Source organism: Vidua macroura, chromosome Z, assembly GCF_024509145.1.
Source record: "Vidua macroura isolate BioBank_ID:100142 chromosome Z, ASM2450914v1, whole genome shotgun sequence".
NCBI classification, from domain to species: Eukaryota; Metazoa; Chordata; class Aves; order Passeriformes; family Viduidae; genus Vidua; species Vidua macroura.
The window spans coordinates 28,869,117-28,886,510 of NC_071611.1; the positions used below are offsets into that span (position 1 = coordinate 28,869,117).

Sequence of the window (17,394 nt, forward strand, 5' to 3'; positions counted from 1 at the left end):
CATCCTGCCATGCATGCTCAAGATCAAACACCATTAAGTTGCATTTCTGCCTGTCAGAGAAGGCCCCTCAACTGTAGTGTGAGCACCATGACTTGCTGACAAGATTGCACTAACTAGTCATGCAAGTGAACATGAGAAACAAAAAGAGCGATGAAGAATCAATTCTGGACTATACAAAATCTTGCATTTGCATCATAAGCCTTCATAGCATTGCATAAATAATTAACATTTCAACTAAAAGTATTTATCTCTACCTCCTGGGATCATGAGGGACAAAGCACTTGCAGAAAGAGACTTTGTGACTTTTCCAGAGATCTTCTTTTTCTCTGTGCTTTCCAATCGCTGTCGAGCCATGTGAGATGCAACTTCACCAGCTGGCTTTAAGGAGTTATCTGTACTGTCCACACTCTCACTTCTTCCATTTATTTGATCTAAGTGTTCTGAGAAACTGCCAACTGTACAAAAAAGAAGGGATAAAGACATTGATGGAAAACTGAATATCCTTTTGCTAATGGACCACATAAAAAATAAATTACTCTCAAGTGTAACTGGTTAAGTGTAAGAAAAGGATTACACGGTTGGAGCTATCACTGCAGCTGCTGTGTTAATGCCAGCACCATTACACAGGACCCAGGGGATAGCAAGCAAGACTTGGGATACAGCACAGTCAATATCAATGTTTTAGACAAGGGAAGGAGATGGATGACCCTGAGGAAATTTTTTTCTCCAAGAACAGAAAGAAGGGAGGGGGAGGAAAATGTGGACTACATGGGAAATCAAGGGCTTGGGAACAGAAGGGTATATCTTGAAAAAACTTACTGAGATACAAAAGAGAAGTAAGCTGAAAATTGGTAGATGTGTAGATATGAAAATAAGGCACTTCAGTCTACTGAAATGCAACAAGTATTTGAGCAGGGAGACTATGCTCAAAATTAATTAAGTAGAGAATGGTTTGCAACATTTCCTCCTAGATTTGTAATCACCAAAGTGACTTCCACAAGTCAAAGAAAATCCTCTCAATTCTGAAAGGTGTATATGATAGAGAAGTCTTAATTAAAAACACACAATGTGCAGTACAGAGTGTTAGACCTGATCTGATCCCAAACCAGCTCCCTGTTGAGATAGCTGTTTTTGAAAGCAATTCTGAAATGCATCACTTCTAAATCTATGAATACTACTGCCACAAGAAGGTGGTCTGCACCTGTCTGTAGTATCATCAGTCAAGACACACACTACCTGATAGTGTGGAGCTGCTGATTGTACTTGCTGGAGTGGTTACTTCAGGTTCGTCTTGCACTATTTCATCGCTCACAAATGCAGACCTTTCCTGCTCCTCCCGGGGTCCCCGTGAGCTGGTGGAATCTCCTTCGACTGATATGGACAATTTTGGAAGCAAACCAGAACTGCACTGCTGCCGGCTACTGTCATTCTCAGATGAGATGGATGTAGATATTTGCTGTCTGCATAAAAAATAAGCAAACTCTCATTCTGCTATTAAATGAGAAGGCCTGCTATCTGGCAAGCAGGATGTAGAAGACTTGCTGTACATCCTTCTACTTACATTTCAGAATATTCTGAACTCCAGCTTAAAGATTCCACAGAAGGCAATGCTACACTTTTTGTTTTGTCTCCTGCATCTTCCTTTTCTTCACCTTGAATTTGAGTGACTCGATCTATACTACTAAAAACCTATAAAATAAAAAAACCCCACAAAACAAAACAAAAAAAAACCCCACAAAAAAATTGAGTATCACCGACACATTTGATTTAAAAAAAACATATGCATGATCTACAGTTCTATGATTTTAAATGCTTATATAGCATTTCAGATTGCAAACCTCAAATTTCTTGAAACTTTTCAAATTTCCAATACTTAGTGTTCTTAAAATGCTTTCTTGGCTCCTTATGTACAAGTATACAAATAGAGCCTCTTCTCATTATGTATTTATCAGTATTCTCCACATTTCGAAGTACGAATCAAGACTGTAAAGCCGAAATCCTGCATGCTTTCTTCCATTATTTCCTGCCAATTCACCCTCCACTGTATTGCCTGAACATGCCCACTTTGATCAGCAAAAATTAGCTCTCATCTCAGCTACTAGAGTAACACTACCTTTTGGGTAGAGCATTCAGATCATTCCCTAAAATCTACATTTCTCCATGACTGTAACACATTACCTTGCTTTTTCCGCTGGTCAAATGTCATTAAATTAATACCTACTACAAGGTAGTACTGTAATATTTGTTATGCTATCACCTACAAGATAACCAGGACACAACTGGAGCAACATGAAAACTATGTATAAAGAAACCAATGCAAAGAACACGTATTAGCATTTAATAGAACGCTTCCTTGACACTTTCTGTTATGCTATGATGAGTCTTCTACAGAAAATACTACCATATTTATATAATTTTCCATTAGTATTCTAAAGATTGAAAAAGTAACTTTTCTACACAATGTTCCCATATTTTGATTTAATCGTATTCATTGTATTCTTGCTCAATTTCAGTTAACTTCATAGCTTCTTGAGAAAACAAGGCCCTGTGTATCTCCTTCATATTTAATATTTCCAAAATTTGCAAAAGTACAACAATAAATGCAATGATTACAGAAATTTTTACTTACTTTCGAAAACCGGTGTGAACATGAGGAGAACTGTCTTATCTCTAAATTAAAATCTTCATCATTGGTATCATCTTCTTCCTCAGTTTCCATATGGTGGTATTTCTCAGAACGAGCTATAGAAAAGGGTAATAAAATATCTGAATTTATTGGGAAGAATGGATACCATGTTTTAATAATAAATAAAAATCTAGTTTAAAATATTAAAAATATTAAAATAATCTTAAGATTATTTTTGCTGAAGTGTCAATTCACTGGTGAAATTGCAAGCTGCCAGTGATTCTGATAACAGAGATTTTAAAAGCAGTATGCAAGAGTCAAAGACAGTGATTACTTTAAACAAAGCGTTCATCACTTTTTTTTTAATACCATAAAACACCTACTGTCAAAATAACTTGTGTCATCTTCAGACTCCAACTGTGGAATAAATTCTGCTTTCTGCCTCAGCAGGCTATTCCAGTCAAGGCTCCTGAAGAACTGATGCTGCTTTACTTCATATGCACCACCTGGAGGAGCCAGAGGAAAACACTGAGCAAATGGTACCAAATCCTCTGACAGTAGGTGAACTAAATCCCCAGCCAACAATGCAAACAGTCATAGAAAGGCATAGTCATCGCTGTATGCATGAACATCTACTACCCATTCCCATTAGAAATTCTAAACCTGTCAGAAATAGCCCCTGCCCCTGTTTTCTTGTGGCCATTTCTTTTGACAATTTACTGCTTTATCATGTCTCCCTTTTAAGATTTTTATTTTTCCAGATGTACTAATATCTTAGCTACACAGATGTACAGGTGTACTAATATCTTAGCTATTAGTCAGAATCATCATATGTAGTTCTACATATGTACAATAGTAGCCAAAAGACAGGAGTGAGAACAGGGGAGAACAACAACTCTGAAGACATCCAAGTCAGTGCAGAAGGAGCTCCAGGTACTGGAGCTGAGATTCCCTGCAGCCCATGGTGCAGACCATGGGGAGACAGCTGCACCCATGGACGACCATGGTGGAGCAGAGATCCACCTGCAGCCCATGGAGGACCCCACAGTGGAGCAAGGTGGATCCCTGAAGTAGACTGTGATCCCGTGCAAAAGCCTGTGCTGGAGCACTGCCCTGGTAGGACCTGTGGCAGAGAGGAGCCCAAGCTGGAGCACGCTTGCCGGCAGAACTTCTGACCCCATGGTGGACCCATGCTGGAGTACTCTGTTCCTGAAGACTGCATCCTGTGGGAGGGACCCACATTGGACCAGGGGAATAGTGTGGGGAGGAAGGAGCAGCAGTGGCAGCATGTGATGCACTGACCACTAGCTCCATTTCCTGTCCTCCCGTGCTGCTTGGAGGGAGGAAGTAAAGCAGTAATGTAAATTTGGGATAAATTAAACTAACTTCCCTGAGTTTTAGTATGCTTTGCCCATGATGGCAACTTCCTGCCCTTATCTCAACCCACGAGCCTTTGGCATATCTTCTCCTCCTGTCCAGCTCAGGGGGGAGGAGACTTGGTGAGTGCCTCCTGGCAGCAAGGATCAACTCAGCACTTTGATACAGCATGTATACTTCTCTATGTCAAGGCTATGGAGAGAAAAAAATGAAATCTCCAGGACTGGTTTCTAAGTCAGTGTTAGACTTTCTAGATTGGATTCTTCGCTTTTCATACTGCACCAGGAAAAAATTCAAAGGAGACAAGTCTTTCCAAAGGAGAACAAAATCACATCTCATCAGAAGTCACTAGCTAAGCAGTGAATATCTGAGCACAGTAATGGGATATTACATCAGAACTTTATTATTCTTGATTGGTATCAGACACTTCAAGCCCAAAGAAGTCTTTTTACTGATGTTTTCCTTCTTCAAAGTAAGTGTAGTATCCATCTCTCTTTTTTCAACTTGCCTTTGTCACTCAGGTCTCCTGAGCAAGTACACAATTGTGATTTTCACACAGTGTTATGCAGCTTGCTAATACATATTAAACAGACGGGACTGTAATTTGAAATGCATGGTGGAGACTGGCATAAACCATGGTATTTTTCAGTGCACATGTGGGACCTGCCACACTGCAGCCTCCATTTCTGTCAGCTGATTCTAACACTTAAAGATCCTACAACTTTGTTGTGGCTTCTGAACCCTCTGATTCAAAGAAATAGCTCCCTTATTTCCTTCTTCAGACTGCCTGCCAACTGTTAGAGAGACCAGAGGCTTTAAAGATGTCAGTTCCTAACTGAGCACCACAAGTGCTTCACATTGTGGCACTGACCATTTAGTATTTAAGGCAGCCTGATCTCACCCCACTCACTTTCTCCACCAACTGTATAGCAACAGACACAGAATTTGCAATCCACTTCTGATCCAGCCTCTCACATGGAAACAGACTTCAATTAAAACTGTATTTACCAGGAAAATCATCCTGGCAATGAAACAACAACACCTGGAAAAAGTGTACTTAAAACAAGGGAATAGAACTAGTTGTGGATTTTCATTTTGTCTTTGGCATTGGTGCCTTCTGCAGCAGATGATGCAGGCAGCAAGTGGAGAAGCTACTGGGGCATGACACCTTCCTCAATCTTAACTTGTTCAACATGGGGCAAGGGACAGCAATAAACTTTGCTAAGTGCCACTTAGTCCAGACCATCAGTTACGGTGAAGTCTAAGGGTTGTTCACACAGATCCCAGCCATTCGGGCTGTGAGGGACATGCAGTTCTTTCATATCAGTAAAATCATCATGCCTTGAAGGAAGCCAAAGGAAGACATGTCATTTGGGACCATGGCAATACTACTCAGGGTCTGGGTTATAATCGTGTTTCCCCTGAGTAGCTGTGATAACACCAGTTATGAACTGATTCCTATCACCTCTTTTTAATTAGGCCTAAAAGTATGTAGCACAATTTGACTCAGTTTTGTTAGCAATTTGCCAAGTACTCTCAAGCTGACTCAACCTGCCACTTGGCTTACTTAGCATCCCAAATGTATTTCTGTTCATGGCATACAATGTTCACTGTAAATAAGATTATACCTCTATATTTGGACTCATTTACGCAGGAGGCTTTTTTTTTTTTTGCTGTATTTATCTAGTGCTCTGCCTAAAGGGATGGCAGTCAGTTACTAGGGTTCCCATACATTAACACTTAAAAATCACACACAATATTCATTACTGCCTCTCACAGAAAACTCCCAAAAAAATCCTGGTCTATCAGCCAACAAATAAACTCTTATTACAGAAATGCACAGTACTTCCATTAGCCTATGGAAGTCTTAATACTTCCTTAACATTCAGTTTTATTTTAATTCTTTTTCATACAAGGCAGTAGTACTTGATAAATGAAAATGAGAAGACTTTTCACCACACAACCTCAGACAGTCATTGCTGAATAAGAATTTTGAGTACTCATCACCCACCCTAAAACCTGGAGGAATTAATCTGCCAGGTTAAGATACTTCTGAAAAAGGAAGCTGTATATTGATTCCCCTCCTAGATTTCTGAATTTAGTCATTTAATACTGTATTCATGAAGAAACCCCATTCACTGACTTACAGGATCTTTGGGAAATTTCTGTTATATTTATCAAATTAGTAGAAGACTAAATATAAATGAGCCCATGTAAGTCCCACAAAAACCAGGACACCTATCATCATGTTAAGATCCTATTACTGGTCTTAATCTATAAATTATCATGGCATATTACCATACTGCATGTCATGACAGATGTTTCCCAAACAAAACAAACAGGTGAACAAAAGCTCCCAATGCTGAATACAGAAGCTATTTCTAGTACATTAACAATTTAAAATTAGTGCCTCCTAACCTGTTCCCAGTCTTTCCAAAGGATTCTGCCTAAGTAGCAGAGTAATCAGATCCTGGGCATCTGGAGGTGGTGCTTCATCCTTTTCAGGCCAGTTGATTTCATCTGAAAAAAAATGAAGTTGTTTGATATTGCTGAGGTCTGATTCCAGCACAAATTGCATGAATGCTCTCAGAAAGAGCTCTCAAATGCTCTAACAGCAAAAGAGAGTTAAAGCAACTTTCTCAACTTACTCTGCTGCATACCAATTATTTCTAATTTTTATACTTTCTACACAGACTGCATAAATATACTATGTTCCCACTTTCTTTGGAAGTATCATTAAACACAGAACTGTGTTTAGCAGCAGAATACATGAATGCCTGGGTCATGGAAAACTTTCAAAATATTAGCACAACTTGTATCCTTCCCCCACCAAATCAAGGTTTAAACTGTAGTTATGTTCCATGGAAACTGTTGTTAAGATGGAAACTGCTGACCTGACACAGCAGTTGCTGCTCACATATGTGTTCACTCTTTAATGCTAGTAGACTCCCTGAGGTCAATACTCCCATGACTAAGGGTCAAGGTGTCAGACTGTACTCTGGCAACATACATAGCAATGAAGATTTTTTCCAAGAGTCTCATACTTCCATACAACCTCCTTCTACTGACTCTTATACTACTATGGCTTCTGCAATTCATGGCAACCTCGACTTAAACCATGCAATCAAGATAGGCTGTGTATGAATATGAACTTGATAAAAGCCTACAAACAGCAAGTTTTGCCTGATTTTTACTGGAAACTTCCTCCACAAATGTAATATAGTTCAGGTTTAGACAAAACTCCAAAGAAGTTTCTTGGGAGGTACAAGGATTTTGTTGTCATTTTATGATCTAGACTTCTTCTATTAAATAATCATAACTGGATAAATAATCATCGGAAGCTACATGCAGGTTTAACCTTCATATTTCAGAGATTAAGGAAAGGTACTGATAAAAACAGACATGAAATGTAACCTGTTTCTGGGGCAGTATTTTAAGTTCTTATAACTTTAGGTATCTAAGTTTACACTGAGGCCTCCCACAGCTGTCCTTGCAAACCTGAGGACAGGAAAAGGCAACCTACAATGAAAAAGGAGGCAGCAAGATTTTAACTTTAAAGAGAATGTAAATTTTGCTCATGGAAACTGGAAGAAAAATATAGGCTACAGTTTGGTTCTTTAGGATGGCTCTTACAGTCAAACAGAAGGAGATCATTTATTTTTGCACAGGAAACATATCCAACAAAAGTTCTTCTAGAGATACTAAGAATTATTTCAGTAAGCAAGGCTATTTCAAAGAGAAAAAGCTGACAAATCAACATCAAAACAAGAAACAGCCAACCAACAGTCTTGTAGGGTGAGTGGGAATAGATTATGTTTACAAAAGGACTTCTATAAATAACTTCTGTAAGATAAATTGACATATTCAAACAGATGAAGCTATTTACAAAGGTCTCAGCTAGATTGTAACACATGACAATATGTTTTACAAAAGGCAAAATTAATGCCACATGCAAAAAAAAGCCAAACGTACAAATTTTATCATTAATTTTAAGACTATTCCCTCCCCTTCTCCTGGTCAGGGAGTATAAGGATAAAAACAAGGATAGGTGTGTATGTGTCTGGAAGTGCAATAAAAACTTGAGTTATTTCCATGTTTGCCTGCCTACAGCTTTCACTGCAGTTTAAATCTGATTTGGAAAATAAAGCATGAATATGCATTGCAGCCATGGGGCACCCAGAAAACAGACAGCATGTGCTGCTTGTGTTAATTAAACAGTTGATTCTTCTTGCCACTTAGGCCTCAGCTTATCACATCAGAAAACAACACAGTTATAAATCCATGAACATGTAGGATGTCACATGCATTTTAATAGTTTATAAACAACTCTGGCTTTCAGCTTCAGAGACAGAGGAAATAAAGATGGTGACAGAAAGTCTCCTTAAGTACAAAAGGGGATTTGTTGCATTCTCACAGAAAGAGGAACCAGAGATATATTCTTAGCTATTGGACTTTTTAAGCAGACCATAAAACAGACTGGGAAATACTTAGTAACAGAGGTGCCATTCTCTTAACCTTGTGTCATAAATAGTGACCCTCTACATCTATGCATTTGGGAAATTTATTGAAACAGCAGATAAGATAGTAAACAGTTTTGTTTAATTATTTTTCAGTTTTGTCACAAGACACATAACAATACTTAGGGTCAGTTTGCAGGTTAAGATCTAAAAGGTTATTGAATTTTAAATGGAAGAACAGCTGGTACAGAACTAACATTACACTCCAACAATCACCAATGAAATCATTAACAATCTGTGAACTGAATTAGTTTCCTTCTTTTTCTCATTATTTATTATTTGGGAGACATTTGTTTCAGAGTTTTATTACATCTTTGTTAATTTCTTTATTGTGCCATGAGGCACAATTTCCCATTTATGCAAATTTATTTAACTGTGTCTTCTCTGGTATAACTTCTTTACCAAAGAAAGAAATCACTAGTGCATAGTGGCACTACATTTTCATTAACATAGCTTCTCTCTTCGAAATAAGTGTAGCTTAACCCCTGAATTCTACATTAATGGATTTCTGTACTTAGCAGAGTAAATTCAGGTTTTAATCTAATTTAATTGTTACTGCTTTGATAGCAGATTGTGTAGTCTATCAGTAAAATTGTAATATATTTACTATTATCAGATTTTGGGTTTTTTTAGTGATGATTCTTACCACTGATTACTTGTCCAAAGAGCTCTTCTGGTGTATCTCCAAAGAATGGCACACATCCAACAAGAAATTCATAAAGAATAATTCCCATAGCCCACCAATCCACTGGTTTTCCATAACCCTGTCTCAGTATCACTTCAGGAGCTATGTATTCAGGTGTACCACAGACCTAAAAGAAAGAAAACAAGTATGATGGCAAAGGAAGTCTTAATTGTGCTATATGAGGAATTTATAATTCCTGAAATATAAATTAATATGAAAACATGGGAAAAAATGGAATGCAGTTGGGCTTAGTCTGCTGAGTTAGCATAAAAACATACATTTTTAGAACAACCTACCTACATTAAGAGGCATCATAATCAATATTTGCACATCTGTCACGCAGAGGACAGTTTGTGCTTTGTACACAGGAGTCCATCACGGCAAGTATCTTACTTAACTTAAAACATATTGTTATCCTTATATGAAAGTTGTGATGGTTTTATCTTAAGTAACTTTTACAGTGAACAGATTGTGAGCAACGGTAATGAGGCATGGTTAAAGGGAAATGGGCCATAGCACAGATTTTAGCACCCTTGGTTGTACAAAGCATGATGAGCTCCACAAGTACTCTGTTGAGACTTCTGAATTCTTTACAAAACGGTTTTCCATTTGTCTCTTTCACAGATTCACTTGCATACAATTAGGCTGTTCATCTTACTAATAGATCTTAATGTAAAAAGGAAAAAGCTTAGAATAATCTTCAGGGCATCAGTTAAAGTACCTGATAGACTCAATTGGAACACCAATGCAGAAATAACTATGGTTTATTCAGTATTACAGTATGTTCTGCTGGCAAAATATTACTTCATGTGAACATTCAGTGTAGAAATGAAAAAGGTGGTTTCTTACTTGTTTGTCGAGGAATTCTCTGGCATCCTTCTCAATGTGACCCTCGTACAGATTGGTAGTCAAACTCATTAGCCCCACTTTTGACAGGCCAAAGTCTGTAAGCTTTATATGGCCCATGGATGTTACCAACAGACTGAAAACCAGAAAATTTTTAAGTCACTGTGATATAATTCAACATCATGTGCTTCTCATTGTTATTATTATTACAATTATAATATTTAGAGGAAAATGCTTCATTAGCACTGTGGAATTATACATACAACTTAAAAAGTACTTTAACTGGTACAGAATGAACAGGTTAAAAATCTAAGTCTTATATTTGTTACTATTACTGTCAGAAGTAAACAAACTTTTCATGTGCAACTGAACAACATCTTAGAGAACTACAGAGGTGGTCTTGAGAGCTGAGCCTTTAAAGCTTTGAAGAAACAGTTATCATGTGAAAGACCTAAAAGAGAATGTGTATCATTTTTGAGGTGAGGTGAGTATTTTCCATTTGTAACAAGCTGGGTCAGTCATGCATTTGGAAAAAACCTCAGGGTATTAAGTTAGTAATTAATACTATACTGCATATACTATATTAACTAATACTTCATGCTAGGAAGCTATTGTCGGTCAACACCCATGACTTCAATTCTTTTTCTTTTTTTTATTGTGAAACAGGAAGAAGAGTAATGAAGTTGCAAAGGCCATACTTTGTATTTCAGCTACTTGCTGTAATGTCAATTTTTGTATAGGAGCAACACTGTACTTTTAAATATTGAAATTGAAAACCCTAACCCCTCAAAAAACAAAGCAACCCCCAAAACCCAAGCAAGAGGAGATACTTCTGCATCTGGTCAATTTTGTCTTCAAACATGCAAATACCTGCAAGTTGATGATATTTTGTATCAGTGCTTTAAGTATACTTTGAAAAAAAAATCCTAATTGCTAAAATGTCTTTCCCTTCATTCAAAGAAGAAGAATAAATACCTTTTTCTTTTTAGCTACTCTGATCGCCTCTTCTATCTTAAACACAGGAAATTCTTAACAGGTCTTTTGGAAAAAAAATGCATTTGCTGTAACCACAAGTAATGAACATTCAAATATTGTGAATGAACTGTGAATCTACGTAACATTTACAATAAAACAATAATTGCTTAGAATTTAGAAGTTTAGACCTTTTGTGTCTTATCTAACAATTTCAAACTCCTCTTTCAGTTATATTCTATGTACATACTTGTCAGGTTTCAAATCCCTGTGTACAATGCCGTAATTATGAAGGTATTCCAAGGCCAGAACAGTCTCTGCAAAGTACATTCTTGCCATGTCTACAGGTAAGGGACCCATATTCTTCATCAAAGTAGCACAGTCTCCACCTGTGGAAACAGTGCAAATGTTCCAGATGACTCTATAATTCTGAGGTGTATCAGTATAAACCATATACAATGTTAAAAGGAACAAAACCTGCAGTTTTAAGGTTTTATTTTCTAGTCAGATGATTCAACCAAACATGTAAGCCCCACAGCTACTCTACTGTAAATAATGTGAAGGTGGGAGAGAGCACTACAAGGATTCAGGTGAGAAGCAGTAACGTACTGCTACCTAAGGAGAAAACAAACGAATAAATTGAGGGGATGGGGAGTGGTGGAAGCCCACACAACCATATCTCAGAATCCCTTTGGTACTGCTTCTGTCCACTGTTCTCCTTCAACGTTAGCACCTTTTCAAAATGTTTCCTCTTTCTTCTTTCTTTGTAAAAATAACTACTACAAATCTTCCCCAACACTTGCTAATGAAAATTTCAGCTCCAGGAAAAAAGCAAACATTTCCATGTGAACTTGGAATGCTAGCACATTTTCGATTACAATCTATAAGGAACTTACTCTAAGAGCAGTTATTTCCCATTATAGCTGGAACACAAGTGTTTTACAAGCTGTTTACCAGGAGATAATGACTGGTGGAAAAAAAAGAACCACCTTGCTGTTGGATCTGGTTCCTAAATCTGAATTGCCAGAGTATGGAGGACACACAGGGGGCCCCTTCTAATTCAAGTACCATATGGGTTATTTTTCTTTTGTGCTGTAAAGAAATTCTCTTCTTCCTCTGTAAAACAGAAGAGCAATTTTACCTTCTACATATTCCATGACCATGCATAAATGACGTCTTGTTTCAAAGGAGCAATACATGCTGACAACAAATGGATTTTCTGCAAATGTCAGGATATCACGCTCAACAAAGGCCTGTTGGATCTGGTTTCGGAGGATGAGATTCTGCTTATTAATTTTCTTCATGGCAAATCTTTGTCTGGTTTCTTTGTGTCTCACAAAATAAACCGCACTGAGAAGTTCAAATGGGAGAGAAAAAGAAAGAAGTCTGATTAACTACTAAAAATGTATTTGAAATTACATTTTCCACTCAATTTTTTAAAACTATATATATATTATAAAAAAGACTTGTTCTCAATTTAACCTAATCTTTCACATTAAAGAATAGTTACTAATCTCCTTTTGTTTAAAAAACAGTACTCAAACTAAACCAAACAACTCTTCTGCCCTTCCCTCTCCTTCCCAACCAAACAACAGCAAATATAACAGCAGATACAATAGCAAATGCTTTTAGCCCAGGCAGATTTCAGGCATTCCCATCAACAAAGGATTACATATAAAATTCAGCTATGGCACAGTGTTATAAATCATTGTGACAAATGCTTATTCTGTAGGTGTGATGAAAGGAAATTATGACTCAGTCCAGGGAATTTTAAAACATTTTTAATAAGGTCTCTTATGAAGGTTGCTTAGAAGTTGATCGAAGGTGTGGCTCCTCATTAGCAGGTGCAAAATCTCGTGTTCTTGTTCAGTCCCTGACATCATTACTGATCCGTATCAGAGGAAGGTCAGCAGTAGGTAACCCAAAACAAAGACCACTGTGTTAACAACAAGGTAGTGTGGGGCTGTGCTGTATCTTGACTTGGAGAATTTCCACTGGGGTGCTGGGTACAAGGTTTCCTGTGTATTTGGTTAGGTAAAGTCAATGCGCTGAGGGAAGCAAAGAAAAGGAAACCTCTTGAGTTACCTCTTGGGTAACTCTTCTGTCTTTCAGGTCTAAGGAGAAGGTATTACTCTGCTGTGAAATACTCAGAAGGACTTCATGGCTGCACTTCTCAAAATCCCTTGAGGCAAATCCTGAACATTTTTGCCTTGAAATCTACTTTATAGCATTTAATGCTTATATCATTTCCAGTATATAATTATCACAGTGTTTATGGAAAGAAAGCACTTAAAGGAGAAAATAGAGATGGAAAGGGCGAAGAAATGGGATTCAATTGTGACGTTTTTTTAATTCAATTAATTATACCCACGAGGTCCAACTATCAGCATACAATTATTTATATTAACACAAAAAGTAACACTTGCCTTACTATTTCTATAAAGATCTTCACACAGCTACCGAAGTTTTAGGCACTGAAAAGAATCAGGACTTCTCCTTTCCTTTGTGAAGGAAAAATTTCCAGACAGCATAGTTTCTCTTACTGATTCCAAAAGCTTTTATTAATCCCTCATTCTTGTCTGAGCATGGGGCAGGTAAAAGCCATTACACCATCATGAAAGTAGGTAAAAACTACCTAGGGCAAAACCCATGACAAACCCCACCCTTTCTGCCTCCTACTAAGTCTCACTCCCTTCTGCCCCTCCCAAGATGGAATACAGACTGAGTTATTCATCTCCAGTACTCCTCCCTGCTGACTTCATGCCTTGTGTCCTGCAACTCTTCCTACTGCCCCCCTCATATTCACTTCTCTCTCCAACTCTTACTTGCCCCTCCCATGCTTTTCCTTCCCTTGCATTTTGGTTTTCCTCTCTCATTTGTTGCTTTCTCCAGTCAGTTTCATAATCTCCTGAAATATCTTTTCTTTTATCTATTTCAGTTCCTCTCTGCATTCCTGGCATGTAGAAAATTATTGCCTGAAGTCTCCCTCCTTCAAAAAAACCTAGTCACACGAATGAACTAAGGACTGACTGAGGACTTGGCATACAAATATTCCTCTAGAGTTTCAAACTGGACAGTGTGCAAGATGGCCTCTTAAAAGGCAAACAGAAACCACAGCACCTTATTACATTTTATTACATATTATTACAGCACCTTAACAAATCCTCCTCTCAGATCATATACATCTGCAAGATCATTACTAACATATTTTAAAATTATTAAAGGATAAGTTCCAAGGACTATCTACTCCTGTAAGTATCTGGTACATGTTGCTATATTTTCCCAGCTGTCTAAACTCCATCTTCAGTCTTACAGTCACAAGAAGGTATCTTTCCACTAGGATTCTGTTGTTTCTCAGAAAAAAAGCTGTTTAGCTGAAATGTATCAGACTCATGAGACAATTGCAACACAATAGTCTCTTCTGCTTTTACACATGCATACACTGTTTATGCTATACAAAGCACACAAAATGTCTTCAGCACACAAAAATGTCTTAATATCCCTCACATCCTCTGGTCACAGTAACCCCAGCAAACAACATTTATGCTTTATGAAGAAAATGATACCCCAGCCAGCAGCATGTTGATCATCAAATGCTGCCCATGATCTTCAGTATATTATAAAGACAATTTCAAATTTAAGGATTCTGTGACACAAAAACAGTGTAGGGAGAGCACCCAGACTATCCTGTCAATTGACTGACTGACAGCAGCATGTCCTGTTGCCCTGTAAAGCCACAACCAGAGTGGTACTGTTGCATCCTCCTGTCGTTTCAAATGAAGAATTTGATTTCCTATCTTCCCTCAGCTTTCTGTTTTCATAACAGCAACAAGAGTTTCCAAACATCCTCTGATTTCACTGGGTGAATTTCAACAGGTATGCAAGTGCTCTGTATTTTACAGATGCTGTAGCTCAACACAGCAAAAAAGCTTAGTTTTCAAGAGAAATAAGAACGTTCATAAAGAATAAGGAACATTCATTTGGCAGTGTCCAAACATTACCTTATTTCACTTTCAACATAAATCTCAGTCTGAAAATCTATCTCTATAATTACTCTAGTTAGGCACAATTATAAAACACTGCAAAAGTGGTAAGATGACAAAAACAAGCCAAAATATTTAACTGGGTTCCTGAAGTTGTCCCACTTAAATATCATGCCATCTATCACTCCAATCTTACAGTCATGATTCCCATTTTTTCCCTAAATTGAAAAATCTCTAATTACAAAAAAAAATCCAGATAGACAGATTTCAGGCCTAGTTTACAGCTCTCCAATAACTCCAACTTTTAGAGCATTTTACAACCTAGTCTACATTCAGTGCTTAAGGCTAATATAGATGACACTATTCTTTAATCTGTCAGGAGTCTGAACTCCTTGTGCAGATGCAGGTACTGTACCTACTGCTTAAAAATTATACCTGCTGACCAAGAACTTTGTTTCATTTTTACCAGCAATTTCCTGAGAAGAGACTGCTAAATTCTGTTCTACCCTGGAATAATGTCTCATGTTGCCTCCAGTGAAGATAAGCTGCTTGTGAGGCTGTGGTTTATATTATTTGGTTAAGTTTATAGATAGTTATTTAAGACCAGAATTTAAAAGCAGCACTCCACCACCTCCTGACAAAGCAATGCCTGTGACCAGATCAGAGTTATTTGGAGGCAGGAAGAAATGCTACCTAAAGCACTGCAGCTCTCCAACAATGCACCCAGCCTTCTCCTTGCAGTATTTCAGACTTATCCTAGTCTGCCTAGAAGGAAATGAGAGGCTGGCTGTATGACAAAGAGAACACAATGGCTTTGATCCTTCTCTCACAACAGGCATTAGTGCTAGTTGTTCTAATATGTCATCAATTTTGAGTAATAAAACCACCTCTCCGTACCTAACAGTACCAATGCCTTCTATCTTTATGGCAGCTAGTAAACACAGATTCAAAGTAATGAAACTGCAGTCCAAAATTCTGATGGGTAAATTGTCTTGTGCTATTTTAGTGAACCTACTAAGTCACACTTCCACCTGTTCCCTTCCACTTTTGAACCAGTGGCCACCAGGATGATGATGAATTAACCTGACTGCTAGGGTTTTATTCTACAGCTGGTAACTTTATTAATCCTGTTCCAAACATAATAATACATGAGCAAGTACTATCAACAAAGTGGAGAAGGGACAGAAGCACTACTCACAAATTTCATGCAGCAGCTGCTCAAGATACATTACTTCTGAGTTTTTTAATTTATCAAGCAACACCATTAGCCAATATGTCATGTACATACTGACATTACCATCCCTGCAAAACTAAAAGCATTCCAGAGAGGAGCAAAAGTGGTATCACGTATTTGCTTTAAACTGATACAGTTATATATTGAAGAGATATTGAACTAACATCACTTGCTTCCCTGAAATCAAATGTAATTTTTATTTTGTTGAATTGTTTCAGGAACCTAGGCTGATGCTAACTTGAAGAGATGGAAGACTACTACCTGCTACCTCTCAAAGCTGAAATGTGGAAAAAAATGTTGTTGAGATTGCAGTAAAATTTTAGAATTCGGGAAATATGAGTTTTGTCTGGCTGAACAAAATCAGATAGACAGCTTGTGAAGTCATTAACGACTTGGCCAGAATCCTACACATTTACTGATTCACAGCTTGTTTAACTTCTTGTATATTCCTAGCCATTCCCAAAAGCCTCATCTACTAATCTACACCACCTCATATACTATACAGTCATTTAATTGCACTACAGATCAGTTTACCCAATCAATTAAAAGCAGAGAACTGCTAAGATATTTACTCAAGCCTTCACAAAACCAACAGTTTTTATTTAAACTCATCAAATTTAATGCATCTGACAAATCTCTGCTATAACATGCCAAGACCAACAATTACCCTGTCAAGTAATCAAAGCTTTCCATTTCACTAATAAAGGCAAAAACACCACAGCAAAAGAAAAGAATGTTATAGGGTTTTCTTTAATTAGTTTAGATTTAAACCCTCCATTATAGCCTCAAAATAAGTAAAATATTACAACAACATACTGCAGCTTTAGTAAGTCATAACACAAAATATGCCCACTGACATATTTTAGAGAATGAATAAATGAATCACAGGCAGAATTCACATACACTTAGATTGTTTCAAAAAATTAATGGCCTGGAAAAACATAGGAGGGAAAATACAATTGCTGTACCCTAACAACAATAACTTTTGTTTTAACTACTTGTACTGGTAAATAAACTACAATAAATGCCTTCAGCATAGTTTTTTGCTTTATGTTCACAAGAAATAGGTATTACTGGCTTATTACACTCCATTTCATATATGGGTTACACAGCATTTAGGTTATCTTGATGTGTTTTCCTTTAAACTTGACCAT

General features: G+C 37.4%; 1 protein-coding gene across 1 annotated transcript in view; it reads right to left on the bottom strand.

Annotated features, from left to right (window-relative positions):
* The window catches only part of MAST4 (microtubule associated serine/threonine kinase family member 4), a 292,007-nt gene that overhangs the window by 13,782 nt on the left and 260,831 nt on the right, over nucleotides 1-17,394 (bottom strand). The window contains exons 16-25 of the mRNA XM_054002715.1: nucleotides 12,165-12,373; nucleotides 11,274-11,412; nucleotides 10,055-10,187; nucleotides 9,167-9,332; nucleotides 6,422-6,523; nucleotides 3,010-3,132; nucleotides 2,630-2,742; nucleotides 1,562-1,689; nucleotides 1,237-1,460; nucleotides 255-455 (exon numbers count right to left, since the gene is read on the bottom strand). Coding sequence (XP_053858690.1) covers nucleotides 255-455; nucleotides 1,237-1,460; nucleotides 1,562-1,689; nucleotides 2,630-2,742; nucleotides 3,010-3,132; nucleotides 6,422-6,523; nucleotides 9,167-9,332; nucleotides 10,055-10,187; nucleotides 11,274-11,412; nucleotides 12,165-12,373 — 1,538 coding nt within the window. The remainder of the gene's footprint in view (nucleotides 1-254; nucleotides 456-1,236; nucleotides 1,461-1,561; nucleotides 1,690-2,629; nucleotides 2,743-3,009; nucleotides 3,133-6,421; nucleotides 6,524-9,166; nucleotides 9,333-10,054; nucleotides 10,188-11,273; nucleotides 11,413-12,164; nucleotides 12,374-17,394) is intronic.